The following is a 15,251-nucleotide window of genomic DNA, read 5'->3' on the forward strand; positions in this document are numbered from 1 at the left end:
GTTTTTTGGTGTGTACATCCACATTCTGCGAGTTGGACATTTTGGTGAGAATATAGTCCCGTAATGATGTGGCACTATTTTCGATTGCCAAGCTTGAGTGGTGAGGTATCTGATAAAGGTTGGACAAGGTGTAACAAGCTAGTATCTAGCATGCACGATGCTCTGTTCATCCATGGGGGGTTGTATGCCAGAACATGATATCGACCATACTTTATATACTTCTTCTGATGAGAATACATTGGGACGCTTAATAAATCCGGAAACCATGATATAATAGAGTGCCATTGTGAAAACGCCTTTCTCAGACAGTGTCGGAGGAGGCGTCTTCTCAGGTAATACCGGTGCGGGAGCGTGGCTTGGCAATGGTCCTTTGGTACGGTGTGATTGTACAGTGGTAGAACAATAAGAAAAGTTTGAATTGTCCTGGCGTAGTACCAGTGGGATCATCTCCGCTTTTGTAGTCGCACAGTAGATTGTCTCGGGATGAATCTCCTCAGATAGTATCTGTACAGGCAGTACCTTCTCAGCTATTAGCTGAACAGCAAATATCTTTTCAGACAGTACCTGCGCAGAAATGATCTCTTTTTTAAGGTAGTACATCTGCGGCACTACATCTAAAGCATCACTTCCGGAACGAGATCCTTCCACCCATATCGGAAACAACATCCAATCAATGAACACTTGTGATGCATATATTCGTACATTCTTACTTACACAGTATATTGTCCAGGATTTGATATTTCCCCTCTTAATGCCCCGAATGACTGGACCCGAATCTCCCAAATAACATTTCCCCAATCCCACTACCAACCACCACCGAGATGATCCACCAGATATTGAACGTCATAACCACCAGCCTGCGAAGATCACCTGTGTATTAGCATGATAGACGAATAAAATGACATGATAGGCTTCTTCCCTCCTTTTTGGAAGACGTACTTTATCCGGTCAATCTAATAGAGATAGATCGATAAGTATCAGAGTTCACTCACATCAATAAATAATGAACCAGCGTCTGCAAAGCATGTAACAGTCCTCTAGGGATATCCACACTCCACCTAAAAGGTCTACTCCACCTCCCTTCTCGGGCAGGATCCAAAGTTCGCCTTACCGCCTTAGGTAAATGACTCTGTCTGTTACTGTTACTGGTATCATTCGCATTACCGTTACCATTGAGGTCAGGTGAATAAGAAGGAACAGAATCGCCATAACCTCCTGTGCGGAGTACGGGATAAGAAGTGGTCGAACTTGACGGTAGGGTGTTATCGTCTTTCTCTTTTTCATTTTCGTTGGTTGATCGACGTGAGGTCAATATTGGCTGGGGAGGGAGGGAAGTCGTATTTCCCGAAGAGGTCGTGGTGGAAGAAGTGAAAGGTATAGGGCCTGAAGTGACTGGTCGATGATATCCTAGTTGACTAGATTGACCATAATTTAGCTATTAGCATAGTGCGAGGTTTGGATCGTAATATCTTCTATGTTTGCCATTGTTTACAGATCAAACTACACTTCATGTAAATAATAAGTACAGAAGGCACACTCACCCCTTCCTCCATGCGGCATCACAAGCCCTCCTAAATGCTACCAGGTATCTCTCAAATACAGCAAAGAGGAATAGTCCTATACATACTCCGACGGTCGCGCCTGCAGAGGTAGGCATCCACGATGCGAACCATAGCACTATGCAGTAGGGACACGTCAGTATATAACTGAAGGGATTACTGTGTAAGATGAGAAATATGAAGGACACATGATGTACAGTACGTAAGGAGGTGTACAAGTTCACTCACTATCTGTCCCTATCGATCCATGGAAATACATCTTCATATCTCCCATAGCGGATGTAGATGACACTGTGATCGAGTGCATCAGTATCGAAATATCGTTTCAGTCATGCTTAGATTAGCTGAACAGATATGGATGAGAGATACTCACTATCATCCATCCCTGACATTGAATCGCTCATGATGAGAGGTGACAGTGATTTCTAGGCAGTCGGGACTTATCAGTGAGCGGTCGAGTGGATTCAAATTGGTTAATATGTTGAAGGTGAACGAAAATGAGAATGACAACTATTATGAACGAAACGAGAAACGATACTGATGCATCTCAGTTTCCATAATTACGAGTGATAGTGAGAGTGGGGGAGTGAGACACGAAACGACAAATGTCAAAGTCTATTTATACTTTTTCATGTGAGCCAATTCCTTTTAATGCCTCAATCTCGACACGATCAGGAACACAGCCAAGTAAAAAAAGAAAGTGATGACATCAGCATAATTGTCAATTGGCATCTTCAGACATGAAGGAGAGAGAAGCTTGGTGGTAGCAAGTACAAACTCAGTCATACCAACTATCGACTAGACACATCTGACCTAATCATCCCAAAAATATCTTATAAGATCTATCTCATCTACACTGCGTCATGTCCTCCTCCTCCTCGTCATCATCAACCTCCCTCGAACCAACTCTCTACACCCTCCTCCCCTCTTCGCTCTTATCCAAATTCACCTCCCACCTATCCCTCCATTCAATCCATATCGAGCCATTCTCACTCATCGACAGGATATATACCAATTCGAATCCAATAGTCAAAGGTCAATTGCGAAATTTGAGGTTCAGATCCCGCAAATTACCCACTTTATCTTCGCTGATAAAAGGGAAAGGTAAAGATGAGGAGGGTAGATGGGTACATAACCTAAGTTATGTATCTGCTCCATTGAGGAGTCAAGAGTATTCTGAAATTACCACTAGAGCTGTGATAGGTTTGGATATATTGGGTATGGAAGATGAAGAGGATATACAGGATTTTATTAATAGTTTGGGATTTGAGTCAGTCATTCTATCGTGTTCGTGAAACTGATATAACAAGCTGACTCTCATTTTCAATCTCGTTAGACATTCTCATACGTACTATTCTACAGGCCAATTGTTCCATATCCCACTTCCACTGCCACTCCCTACACCTAATCCTATAACGTTACATCTCTCCATCACCCACTTATCGGCCAACAAAACACACACCACTTCAAATGAAAATACAAAAAGCAAAAATAACGAACCGTGGTTAATCCAATTGTATCCCTCAAGACCAGTCAATGCAGTTTCGATCAATGGAGATCTGACTTATTCAGATCTGGTAGACTACATGAGAGACTTCGTGGATTCGTTAGGTATAAAAGGGCTGGATTGGAGCGTCGTAGGGAGGTGACCATGATAGGTGAACAATAAACTGTGCTCCTATACAATTCTCAGATCAGATAAAGATCGATTGATTACGAATCTCGATTGAGCAATCACATCAAATAGAAGTCGAAACGACGGTTGTATGTATATTACTTCATGTATAATATAATGCATATTCACTGTATGTACATATCTAACTTCTTCTCTCCGTCGTCATAATCAACATTCACAACAACATTGCCTCGCCTAACCAACTTATCACCACTGATTGAGCTGTTCCTCTTCCTATAATATCTCGAAGTCATCATCCTCATCAACGACCAAGACCTTTCTCTTCTTCTTTGTCTGTTCTTCCTCGGCCGTAACATCCTTGACATCCCCATCGTCGGGTGCAGATCGCTTGGTACCCGCTGCCGTATTGCTCGATATAGGGGCAACTTCGCTGACGGAAGTACTACCAGCAGGAGGAAGCGAGTCAAGCAAGGTGAACTCTTCTTCATCTTGAGTTTCTTGTGTTTTGATAGGCGCGAGTGGGATGAAAGGTTGTGATGAAGGAAGAGAGTATGGAAGTGCCGATTGTGCATCTCTATAGCAAACAATCAGCACAACTCCTTCCAGGTCTCCTTGCAAGTCAAGACATCAAGTTGTGAAGTAGGTTTTCAATCTGACTCACACTTCACAGATACTGAAGTGTACCGGCCTATATTTCCCATCTTCATCTCTAACAGTCAACATCTTCCCTCTTTTAACATCTAGATCATCCAACGTTCTCTCGTAATTATCATCGAAATCAGGATCAGCCAATAATCTACCTCCTTCAAATATCGTCCATTCCACCTCATCTTCGTCCTCTGCTTCCTTTCCTTCGAACTCAGCTTGAGCCAACCATGTTTTTACCACGTCATTGACGAAGGTACCCAAAGTACATCTAGTCAAATCAACTTTCAGTGGGATATAGACATCTCGACACACTGAACAGCTGGAATCTGGCTTGGCAGGTATCATATATCCTAATGGTCTGATAGCATCGGTTCTTAAGTATACATTCCTGATGGCTGGTCCAGCAGATGTCGAGGCTTCGTTGGAGGTAGAGTGAAGGGGAAGTTGACGAAGGATGTTAAGTGATTGCATGACGATTAAGCCGGCGATGATGGCGTTGGTGGTGGCTATAGCAGGGATGATGTTTCCGGCCATTTCTGCGAATCAAGTGTCAGCTTTGGCATGCATCTTGCTCCGAACGAGTTAGCTCACCTTTCACTTGGAATCGCGTTTTGTTCGGTATGCCATAAGCAGTCGCTCTGAGGTTTGCAGTAGCAAGGACAAAGTCTAACGTATCATCATCGTCTTTATCGAATGATAAGGGGATATTGGGATGAGAAATAACCCGAGCAGAGAGTCGTTTACAGCTATTATCGTGAAAGAATGTCAGCTTGCAATTCGCCCAGGCGACTCAATATATGAAGCTGACCTATCAATGAACAATTCCAGATTTTCTTTCAGCGTCAATTCCCTCTGATCTTTCAAGCCTTCCTTCTTCTGCACACTATTTCCATTCGCTTGGGCTTGTCCATTCGCAGTAGTCTGTTGGGCAGCATGCCTTAGAGGGGGTGTTTCGAAAGTGCCATTGATTATACCTTCATAGTCAAGAGGGACAGGCTTGACTCTTCCTTCCTTCTTCCACATATCTTCCATGGCCAACAGTCGGTTTATATCCTCGTTGAAGACCTAAATGCATGATCACATCAGCTGTTCATTGTAAGAATGACAACATGGCCCAGCTCACTTTATGGAATACACGCTGCGGTCCATCTTCTTCCCCCAGATTCTTTCGTACTTCTCGGAAGGCTGCAGCTTCCTTCTTCAGATTTTCAATCTCTTCAGCTGGATTCATTCACAAAATCAGCTAGTAGACAGAACCTCATGCCCACGATAGCTCACCATTCTCTCCGCCAGCTTTTGCCTTGTCCAGCTCTTCGGTATCCATATCTTCGTCATCTTCTCCAAACAACTTCCTATTAGATGAGATATATCAGCTGATCGTGGTTGCTGATACTATAGAAATCTGACGGTCAACTGACCCAAAAAGATACGTTTTGCCCCATACTATACAATGTATAGGTTCCGAGGGAGTTGACCTGATCGTACAGACAGGGAAAGATTTGGGTGCAGGTTTTACTACACAGTCGAAACATTCTGTTTTATCCTTTTACATCATTCCGTTTGTCAGCCGCATCGCCTTAGTGTTAATGGAACAGCTGAAGATGGGCGTAAACATACCTTGATCATAGGTGTAACCTGACCTAGATAACCCGCTGTACCAGATTCGATCAGCGGTACGTTGGCAGCTTGACACAACTTGTTGACATGTCTTCGTGCATCTAGTACCATCACTTTCTGGTCAGCAACCACTTGACAACTAGGATAAGGGGGGAGGCATTTACCCATGTTATCCAAAGCGTTCATGACCAATCCAAAACCCTTTATCCACTCTAGGTCGTTGACACTATCTTTGACATTCCCATGTCTAGCGTGAATCTCAATACCGGAAGAAGGGTTGAAATGCCTCGCTGTAATTGCTGCGACGAGTGCTTTGGGTTTGGATATATCTGGTTTACGAAAGAGAAACTGTCGGTTAAGGTTGGATAAGTCGATTGTATCTAGGTCGATCTACGTATACACGAGTGAGCTATCGGATACCTTGATGAGAAAGGAAAGAAGCAGCTCACTATTTCTATATTTGCGAATCCGACCAAGACGAGGTTTTTCACTTTAAGATCGCAATGACATAAGATATCAGCTCCTTTATCCTATATCAGGATCTGCGATCAAGCAGCGGAGTAGAGCTGATCGCAAAAAGTGCTCCGACTCACACAGTTCACATCCTATTCCTCCTGCTCCCACAACAAGTATCCTGGTTTCCCTCACTTTCTTATACAGCTCTGAACCCAACAGAGATTCGGTGTAGGTTGATCGAGGCATGGTGTTTTGGCTGTCCCCTGCTGGATCTATCAAAATTCAGAGAGGTTCGCAAACAGCAGAAAGGTCTGTGAGCTCTTTGGTGGGAGCTTATGAAAAATTGAGAGGAATAAGGCGAACTGAAAGGGGAAGAAGAGGAAGAAATAGATCGAGTTTGAGCCGTGAGTGCATTGATGAGGGTTGAGTAATGTTAAACAGCGGTTCGGGATCACGTGACTTTGACACGCGATCTTTGTTGCAGCTCTCTGCAAGTACAGTGTGTGTACTAATACAAGTGCAGTATCCTCTTTTCAATGTAAGCTGCACTTACATGCATGGTCCTGAGACACCAAATCATATTGAACGAAACCACCTGTCAAGTCAATGTATGAATCATCGAAGATACATGTCGATCCTGTTTGATTCGTTCGCGTCGCACAAACGATCGTTAAAAGGTACCCCACCCTCCCATTTCCAGATCACTTTCAGGGTATACCAAGGTGGTACAACATGAACCACGGTTCGACTCCGTCCATCAAAACAATTTTAACCAAAACAACAAAACTAATCAACCTTTCTTTCACTTCATCACCTATTCAATCATACATTGGGATCCCATCTGTCATAGATAAGATAAGCATCAACAAACCCAGACTAGACAGAAATACAGGATGTCAACTGTAAAACAGTGTCCGCACTGCAAAGAGGATGGTAATCTACAGACAGATTTTAGTGCAGGTAACGTAGTGTGAGTGAAGTTTAGGCAACTAAGCGTTGAATTGTGATGATTGACTGACGATGTCTTTTGACTTGACAACAGATGTCATACCTGTGGTCAGATCGTAGAAGAAAATATACTAGTATCCGAAGTAGGATTTGCGGAAGGTTCATCAGGTCGTATACATATACAAGGTGCTTTCGTAGCACATAACCAAACTGGTTTTGCGGGTGTGAGAAGTGGTGCGAAAGGTATACAGAATACTGAGGGCATCAAACAATCTGGTGAGTTTGGGTTCTTCCTCAACGTACTACCTGTACCTTTGTATTGCAAAAAGAATCATCAACTGCATCTTGTACTGATGATATGTATTCCTAGGTGCCATCAAAATCGATAATGTCGCTAGACAGATGCACATCAACAATGTCATCTCAGGTAAAGCGAAGCGATTCTACTCCATGGCGGTAGATAACAAGTTTAATAGAGGTAGAAGGACAGAATACGTGGTGGCCAGTTGTCTATACCTTGCTTGTAGGTTGAGTAAAGATGCTCATATGTTGATCGATTTCAGTGAGAGGTTGAGTGTGAGTTAAACGATTTCTTTCCACTAACTCCTTCATTCTATCATCACCATTTCCACGCACCACCGATACTCGAGTACTGATCATATTTCACATGGACCAATAGATAAACGTCTATGAACTCGGTGCTACGTATCTCAAACTCCGTTCAATCCTTCACTTACTCGAACAAATGCCTGAAGTCGATCCAGCAATATACAACCTCCGATTCGCCCATAAATTAGATTTCGGTCCCACGGTCCATCTAATCGCCACCGACGCATCAAGGCTCGTCAGGCGGTTCAGAGCAGATTGGATGACTCAAGGTAGACGTCCAGCAGGAGTATGCGGTGCATGTCTGATCATCGCTGCTAGAATGTCCAACTTTCTCAGAACTCCCGATGAAGTTGCTCAAGTGGTCAAAGTTCATCCTACAACCATCAAGAAAAGGTTATTGGAATTTGCTCAAACGGAGATGGCGAAAAAGACCGTGGCTGAATGGAGGACATTGACGGATGAAGATCTAGATAAGATGAACGAGTTGGAAAAACCACCTGTTGTGAAGAAGAGGGAATTAAAACAGATCAAAATTGAGAGATTGAAAAGGGAACAACAAGAGAGTAGCGAATTAGGATCGGAAGTTGATGAGTTGGTGAATGAAGATGAAAGACCAAGTAAGAGATTCAAAGGGAAGGGAAAGCAAATAGATGGAGAAGATGAGGATGAAGATGAGGAGATGAGAGGGATGGTCACTGCTGCTGCGCATGATGTTGAAACTCAAGCGGAAGATGCAGATGATGAAGGACGGGATGATGAGGAAGAGGAGGAAGATGATAATCTGGAACCTATCTCTCAAGCTGATTATGTGAATGAGCTGGAACTCGCCCGTGATAATCCTGAAGAGTCACGAGCGGAGAGGCTGAGAGAGAAATCAGCCTTCATGAGACAAGTGAAAAACTTACAGAAGAACGGTAACGATCAGATTGATATTTATAATGAGTTGGAGCTAGATGCGTTGATAGACTATGATAAAGAGGAAGATGACGACGATGAGGATGAAAACAAGGAGGAAGAATTGGGTGAACCCGCTACTCAGTTAAGATCAATAACGAAAGAAGAGCAAGATGCCGCAGCGGGAGGTAAGACGAAGAAAGAGGATGTTGGAGGAGAAGAATTCCAAGAATGGGAAAATCAAGAAGCCGTGTTAGATTACCTGGCCAAAGATGTATTCAAAGGTGAAGAATTACTATATCAAGGTAAACATATGACGGATCGTATCAAGATGTGGATAGGAGCTAGAGATCCCAAAACCCTAATGGAAGAATTATCAGTGGTACATCAAGCTAGGTTGAAAAGAGAGAAATTATCAAAAGTGAAAGAAACTGAATTTGAAGATCTGGATGATGAAGAGTTGGAAATGAGTTTTAGGCTGGACGAAGATGAGAAACAGGCAAGAGCGAGGATATGGTTGAGTAGTAATGGCAAATGGTTAGAGGAGGAGAAGGGTGAGTGGATTGTGTCTTTCAATCAATCTTATCAGAATAAGGCATCCTTGTATCATAGACTGACTTGCTTGTTTATCTTGTAGTCCGACAAGAACAACGTGCCATAGCATTACGAGCGAAAGGGATCGATCCTACCAAACCCAAAGTGAGTAATACTATGGTCAGCTGTCATCTGCGCCAGATCATCCATCACGTAGAATCAGGAGCTGACTTACATTGTCATTGTAGCCAAAGAGGAAACGTGCTACACCTCATAAAGGACCGTACAACAGTTCTCGTGAGGCGATCCAGAATTTCGCCAAAGGGAAACAGTTCTCTGCGAGAATCAATTACGATATTCTACGTGGACTCAAGATGGGCGGTGCTGGTGGTCCTTCTTCTGGCCCTTCAGGTCTGATGAGGATGAATGATGATAAAGATGATGAGTACTATGAGGATGATAAAGGCGATGAGGACGATAGTAGGTGGGATGAAGAGAAGGGTGATGAGGGTGGGGAGTGGTAGGGGAGAGAGGGGACAAGCGGAGGTGATGAGGGAAAGTTTGGAGGAATGTAGCGGGAACCGATCTGAGTTGTTGTACCTGTAGATTAGTCATGTTTTTGTAAATGATTAAATGATATAATGAATAATGTCGCATGGAAGCGTGTACCCTAGTTAGTGATTGACCACCAGTGCTATTGTGGACTGAAAATATCAACACGTCTGAACGAACGCAGCGAGCCACGGGATAATGACATCTCTCAATAAAAACTATTTACTAGTCTATACTAAGGTAAAATAGATATCAAATATCGCGTGCTCTGCAGCGACCAAATACGACGAAAACCAATTGTAATTCCCATATAAGTGATCCAACAAAGTAGGGAAGCAAGGCATCTAGAGTCTTCTACCTCTTCTACCACCCTTTCTTCTAGTGGAGTCGGATGGGATAGGAGTGACATCTTCGATTCTACCAATCTTCATACCTGCTCGGGCGAGAGCTCTGAGAGCGGCTTGACCACCAGGACCAGGTTGCTTGGTTCCGGTACCACCGGTAGCTCTGAGTTTGACGTGGAGAGCGGTGATACCGACTTCCTTGCATTTGGCGGCAACGTCTTGGGCAGCCAACATCGCGGCGTAAGGCTAGGAGAAACATATCAGATCAGCATATGATATGCAGTAGAAATTTTGTCTACGAGGTAAGCACGTAAGGTTGACACTCACAGATGATTCATCTCGATCAGCCTTGACTTTCATACCACCAGTAACTCTGGAGATGGTTTCTTTACCAGAGAGATCGGTAACGTGGACGAAAGTGTCGTTGAAGCTATCATTCACAACCATCCAAATCAGTCAGGTAATCCTTCGATATCCATACGATATGGCAAACTCACGAAGCAAAGATGTGAGCGACACCGAAGACGTTCTCACCCTCAGCGGCGTTAGGACCGAGGTTGACGGCAGCTTGCTCTTGAGGAGCTCTAACTTTCTTGGGGGCCATTTTGTTTGTTTTGTCGTATTTGGTTTGGTTTGATGGATGAGGAGAAGAGAACAAAAGATAAGGTGAAATAACGTTGAAAATGTGGAACTCACCCATCAAGCACACGAGAGGAATGAGAATGGAATTTTTGGTGGGTCGGAGTTTAGCGGGAGTATGCAGAGTTGGTGGTGTGGCATCTGACATGCGACTTGGATCCAGCACACCACGTGTCTGTCAATGGAGTCTCCGCATTTCCCGGGTATGTCGCTGAACACTGACGTTGCCTGAAATGCATCAACCACTGCTCTGTATTGTTATTCTCCTTCATCTCACTATGATCTGACTGTGTATTGTGTTGTATTGTAGAGAGTCGTAACCAGGATGAAAGACTTTTCAGCGCCCTCAGAGTGTCCTACTGTAAGCGGTGTATCTTCTTATGCAGTGACAAACTCTAACTTACTTCCCGGTTAGACACACGACGTACCGACTCTCGTACTATCTCTGTTACTCTGCACAGGGCTCATCATAAGTTACCTGCCTCAGGTGAGCTCCTCTCTGCTGACTTACAGCTCAATCCGTGTCTATCGATCTAATGATATGTTCTGACTCGATCGCCTGTATAGCATCTGCGTATTATCACCACCAAAACATCAGAAGGTTTCTCACCAGTAAGTTGATGTTCATCCGGGATACCCCAATCGGCTTACCATTGTATAGTGGTACCTTCTCCTCGGAGCTACTTCATCCGCTTCTGGAATGCTCAACTTGCTTATTGTTCAATGGCCCTTGTTCAGGTGTTGTAGGGTCATTGTGAGTTACAGCTGTCGGACAACTCATAATAAAAAAGGGCTGTACAGCTGATGTATACTCGTATAGAGCGCTGGCAGGTGTTTCGAATCACTGCTCGGTTTCTATCAAGTGACTTTACAGTGGTTTCTTTTCACCGTCATGTGAGCTGGCTGTTGTCGAATACCGAAACCTTCTCTAGCTAACTTCTGGCTAGATTGGTATTATATCTCGCTTACTTCCCTAAACATCTCAAATACCAACGAGTCATGCCCCTCGAACCGGATGTGATAGATCGAGACTACGGTGCGACAGGTACAAGCAGGTCAGAAGGCGCTGTAGCTCGCCCCATAGTCACCGTATCTACCACTCCTGAATGGAGATTGGCAGTCACTCTCGCTGTAGTCGTATTCCTCCATCTGTAAGTATCGTATACTTCCACAAATGGATCATGCTTACATGTGGAGATCAACCAGATCACTTCTTTTCCTCTTATCAATCTCTCTCCTTCTCATCCTTCCCTCCACTGTTCCCCCTCACCCATTCCTATCGTACCTAGCCACCTTCCTAGGTGTCTCAGGAACGGTCCTAGCGGTATTACAATACGCACCTCAGATATACCGTACATACCATTCAAAACTTGTCGGTGCACTGAGTTTGGGTACCATGGCGATTCAGGTACCTGGAAGTGTGTTGTTCGTGTTAAGTCTAGTATTTAGACCTGGAACGAATTGGACTAGTTGGTTGGCTTATGCTGTTACCGGTGGGATGCAGGGAGCATTGTTGGTGAGTCATCTACCATATTAACGAGCGAGTAGATGCATAAGCTGATGAATGATGATTGATAGGTAATCTGTCTGTTTTGGAAGAGAAGACAACGGGAACTTGGTATTGATGATTTTGGTAATCCTCTGGTCACTACTACCGCTCATCATAGCGATGAGAGGCAACCTCTCGTTGGTGACGATTAGACGTGTATGAATAAGGATCAAGGGAGTATAGTAGTATTATGTTATTGTATGCATATCGAATTCATCTATATATTATATGTACTAATCAAATACATACTAATTGGGCGCTGCCTTGTATGATCGTGTAGTAATGACTATTCGTTATCTATTATACTTATACAGTACTGACATCTTTAAGCAAAATAGGGATTAACTCCCTCCACTCTTTCACTCCCAAATCTTTCTTTCTCACCTTCCAACCCGAAAGTACCAGGTGTCGGTACATGTTCTTCCTTCTCCTCCTCCTTTTCATCTTTCTCAGGCCCGAAACCTAGTCCAGTGGAATTGGCGAAATGTGAAGGAGGCAGTTTCAGTTTCAGACTACCTCTTCCTCTCCTATTTGGTAATCCTCCTATTCCAATCGTGGTAGTGACAAACAATGATGAAGTGGGGCTTGTAGAGCTGGGTGAGAAGAGAGGTGGGATATATTCACTTCCCAGTGTTTTGGGGGAAGTAAGAAGTGAAGGAGGGGTAGGGCAAGGTAAGATCGCTGGTTTCAATATCAGAGACATCCTTCTTCGAGTTGTTGGTATACCTTCGATCGTAGTGGATGGTCTAGTGGGTCTTCGATCGGTTAAAGAAGATCTTCGATTGATGGTACTACAAGGATAAGGGTTAAGGACAGATTCGATAGATTGATGAGGTATTGATGATATTCCCTTTCGTGGTATAGGCATGACGATGGGTGAGCCAGGTGGATCTTTAGATAGAACCGGTGTAGGAAACGATAAAGCTATATCTCTGAAAGATCCGAAAGAGTTTATGCTTGAGCTTGAGGGTAGTTCAAGAGGTGAGATGGGCAATATGTCTATTATACCTTTTAGGACGGGTGCGTTGGGCAATGCAGGTCGAGGGGAGAAGATCGATATGTCGAATGTTGGAGATTCTTCTACTGACCCCGTACTAGTTTGAACTGTATCGTTGGATTTGATAGGATAATTGGTCTTGACACTGACGAATGATGAAGAAGGGATGAGACATGGTGTGAAATATTCTTCTTCTTGCTCTTGCTGTAGCTCCTGCCCTTGCGCTTCCTTTTCTACTCCTGCTTGAGAGTCCACCCGATCATCAATTGACTGTTCTTTCTCTAGCTTGTTGTCGCTTAGACCAGATCCAGATGTGTACCGAGCCTTTTCTTCCTCTTTCTCCTCCTCTTCCTCTTCCTCGGTATCTAAAACAGGCGAAAGTATAGAAGAAGAATGTGATTTCCTCAAACGTAAATTCAATCTAGGCCTCACAGGCATTTCCAACGGTGTATCTACTCTTCTGTCTTCTACCTCCAGCTGGACTACTGAAGAAATCTGATTTATTTGGTCCTGTTTTTCGGTGTCCTCAAAGCTGAATTTGGAGAATCGTTGAAGCAGGTCACTTCCTTCGCTCTGATCATATTCACCTGTAAAAGTGGGTATTCCGCTTAGGTCCAAACACATTGCCCTCGAATGAGTAGGAGGCCAATCGGATCCTCGGCGATAACGCTCAGTACGATCTACGAGATCTTCTTGTTCATGTTGGTCGGTCCTTGCCCAAACTCGCTGGAGAGGACTGAAAGTGATATCTGGAATACCTTGATCCGTACGAGGAGTTTTGACTGCGACTGATTCATCCTTGAACGGTGTTGATTTCTCCACCGAGTTCGGAGTCGAGTTTGTCGTGGTGGGAGTCGATTTCAATTTGAGTTTGGATATTGAAAGTGATTTTCTTTTACCCGAAAATATAATTTTAGGTTTCTTACTCCATGTTCCGAAATCAATATTAATCAAACTTTTCCTTCTCCCATGTCCACTAGCCCCACTGTCAAAGACAAATTCCCCATCTGTAGGAGAAGACAATTCACTCTGTTCGGAAGCACGTCGAATGTATACATCCTGAGAGGTTCTGGGTGACCACGTTTGATTATTCCAACTTGGCATTTTCTTCAGTCCTGGTCGAATAGATGATCTAGAGCTTGAAGATGAAGTTGATTTTCTAAGATCTCGGGAAGAAGCCTGTGGGTTATAAAGGTAATTAGGGTTGATACCTATACCTAGACCAGGTGATATATCTGAATATGATGAGGAGGAAGTATCGAGATCTGTCGAGTATGTTTGAGAAGATGAGGATGAACGGGAGAAGAATGGGATTGACAACGATAATGAAGTAGGTATAGCTGTAGGATTCGAAGGGTCCGGTGGGTTTTGCGTTGATAGATGCTGCGTGATAAGTGTACGGGACATGCTGAATACCTTTGACCTTGTTTAGAAGTATATATAAATGTATTTGTGTATTTCTAGTAACTGATAGTAAGAATACCTCCGAGATTAGATTGAGTTCACTGAACGTTTGGTAAACCTGCCGTGAATGTTGAAACAAATTACCAAGAGGCGTTGTCGTAGAAGTGATCGCGAAAGAAGAAGAGAAAAAGATTCCCACGAAGATAGACAAATAAGACGAAGCGATAGAGAATGGAATTGAAATTGAGGTATTTATGTGATAAGAATTCTAGATTGAATTGATTCTAAGTAGGATGAGAAAGAAAAAGGACAAATACCTCATGAATTACAGTCTATTCGTGTTTAACCATGTTCAGTTTACAGTTCTCAATCAGATTACTCTCATGCGGATGGGATAGATACTTCATGACAAGTTATAGCAAGATAATTATCTGGGGATGTTCCAGTCTACAGTCTGAATACATTTGCAGATGAAGGGAACTAGGTCTAGATCATTTCAACTTATATACTATGTATCAGTCTGTGTATCGTTTAGATCCAAGTCTCGTTCAGTCATTCAACATGTCGTTTGTGATCGGCTTCAGAAAAAGGGTATTGCCAACTCGATCAGGCGAGAATCACCTGAGGTAAGTTCACAGAGCAATAAGCATCCCACTTCAGGTCTTCTCAAAACGTTTGGAGAGGATACGAACATAACACAGCGCTACTTATGACTCTGATGATGTTTGAAACGAAATCACAAAAACTAACTGTCAATCTGAATCGTCCTTTTGATGTCTCTAACTTGACCTATGCATACACGATACATGGAACTGAGACAATCAAGTAATCAATCCCTAGTATACAGTGCGAAAGTGGCGTTTAG

General features: G+C 43.4%; 7 protein-coding genes across 7 annotated transcripts; 3 read left to right on the plus strand and 4 right to left on the minus strand.

Moving 5' to 3' along the window:
- Positions 1–748: 748 nt before the first annotated feature.
- Positions 749–1,963, minus strand: L199_001947 (uncharacterized protein; the record flags this gene model as incomplete). The annotated part of the gene is made up of 5 exons (XM_064887699.1): positions 749–857; positions 993–1,415; positions 1,542–1,677; positions 1,788–1,850; positions 1,933–1,963. The coding sequence occupies 5 exons, from the start codon at positions 1,961–1,963 to the stop codon at positions 749–751; spliced, it is 762 nt and encodes a 253-aa protein (XP_064743771.1).
- A 459-nt stretch (positions 1,964–2,422) lies between these two features.
- On the plus strand, positions 2,423–3,208 carry L199_001948 (uncharacterized protein; the record flags this gene model as incomplete). The annotated part of the gene is made up of 2 exons (XM_064887700.1): positions 2,423–2,829; positions 2,896–3,208. 2 exons carry the CDS (start codon positions 2,423–2,425, stop codon positions 3,206–3,208), a joined length of 720 nt encoding a protein of 239 aa, XP_064743772.1.
- A 260-nt stretch (positions 3,209–3,468) lies between these two features.
- L199_001949 (uncharacterized protein) lies at positions 3,469–6,162 on the minus strand (the record flags this gene model as incomplete). The annotated part of the gene is made up of 11 exons (XM_064887701.1): positions 3,469–3,769; positions 3,857–4,379; positions 4,435–4,589; positions 4,652–4,908; positions 4,967–5,064; positions 5,122–5,195; positions 5,262–5,386; positions 5,461–5,561; positions 5,625–5,850; positions 5,910–5,950; positions 6,054–6,162. 11 exons carry the CDS (start codon positions 6,160–6,162, stop codon positions 3,469–3,471), a joined length of 2,010 nt encoding a protein of 669 aa, XP_064743773.1.
- A 647-nt stretch (positions 6,163–6,809) lies between these two features.
- On the plus strand, positions 6,810–9,425 carry L199_001950 (uncharacterized protein; the record flags this gene model as incomplete). Its single annotated transcript, XM_064887702.1, has 6 exons — positions 6,810–6,886; positions 6,959–7,140; positions 7,235–7,440; positions 7,544–8,921; positions 9,005–9,066; positions 9,150–9,425. 6 exons carry the CDS (start codon positions 6,810–6,812, stop codon positions 9,423–9,425), a joined length of 2,181 nt encoding a protein of 726 aa, XP_064743774.1.
- Positions 9,426–9,797: 372 nt separating this feature from the next.
- Positions 9,798–10,401, minus strand: L199_001951 (40S ribosomal protein S14; the record flags this gene model as incomplete). The annotated part of the gene is made up of 3 exons (XM_064887703.1): positions 9,798–10,043; positions 10,125–10,227; positions 10,295–10,401. The coding sequence occupies 3 exons, from the start codon at positions 10,399–10,401 to the stop codon at positions 9,798–9,800; spliced, it is 456 nt and encodes a 151-aa protein (XP_064743775.1).
- Positions 10,402–10,761: 360 nt separating this feature from the next.
- On the plus strand, positions 10,762–12,137 carry L199_001952 (uncharacterized protein; the record flags this gene model as incomplete). The annotated part of the gene is made up of 8 exons (XM_064887704.1): positions 10,762–10,797; positions 10,852–10,923; positions 11,004–11,048; positions 11,098–11,190; positions 11,257–11,330; positions 11,384–11,587; positions 11,643–11,952; positions 12,015–12,137. 8 exons carry the CDS (start codon positions 10,762–10,764, stop codon positions 12,135–12,137), a joined length of 957 nt encoding a protein of 318 aa, XP_064743776.1.
- A 173-nt stretch (positions 12,138–12,310) lies between these two features.
- Positions 12,311–14,389, minus strand: L199_001953 (uncharacterized protein; the record flags this gene model as incomplete). The annotated part of the gene is made up of 1 exon (XM_064887705.1): positions 12,311–14,389. One exon carries the CDS (start codon positions 14,387–14,389, stop codon positions 12,311–12,313), a length of 2,079 nt encoding a protein of 692 aa, XP_064743777.1.
- Between the last annotated feature and the right edge of the window lie 862 nt (positions 14,390–15,251).

Source organism: Kwoniella botswanensis, chromosome 1, assembly GCF_036426115.1.
Source record: "Kwoniella botswanensis chromosome 1, complete sequence".
Lineage (NCBI taxonomy): Eukaryota > Fungi > Basidiomycota > Tremellomycetes > Tremellales > Cryptococcaceae > Kwoniella > Kwoniella botswanensis.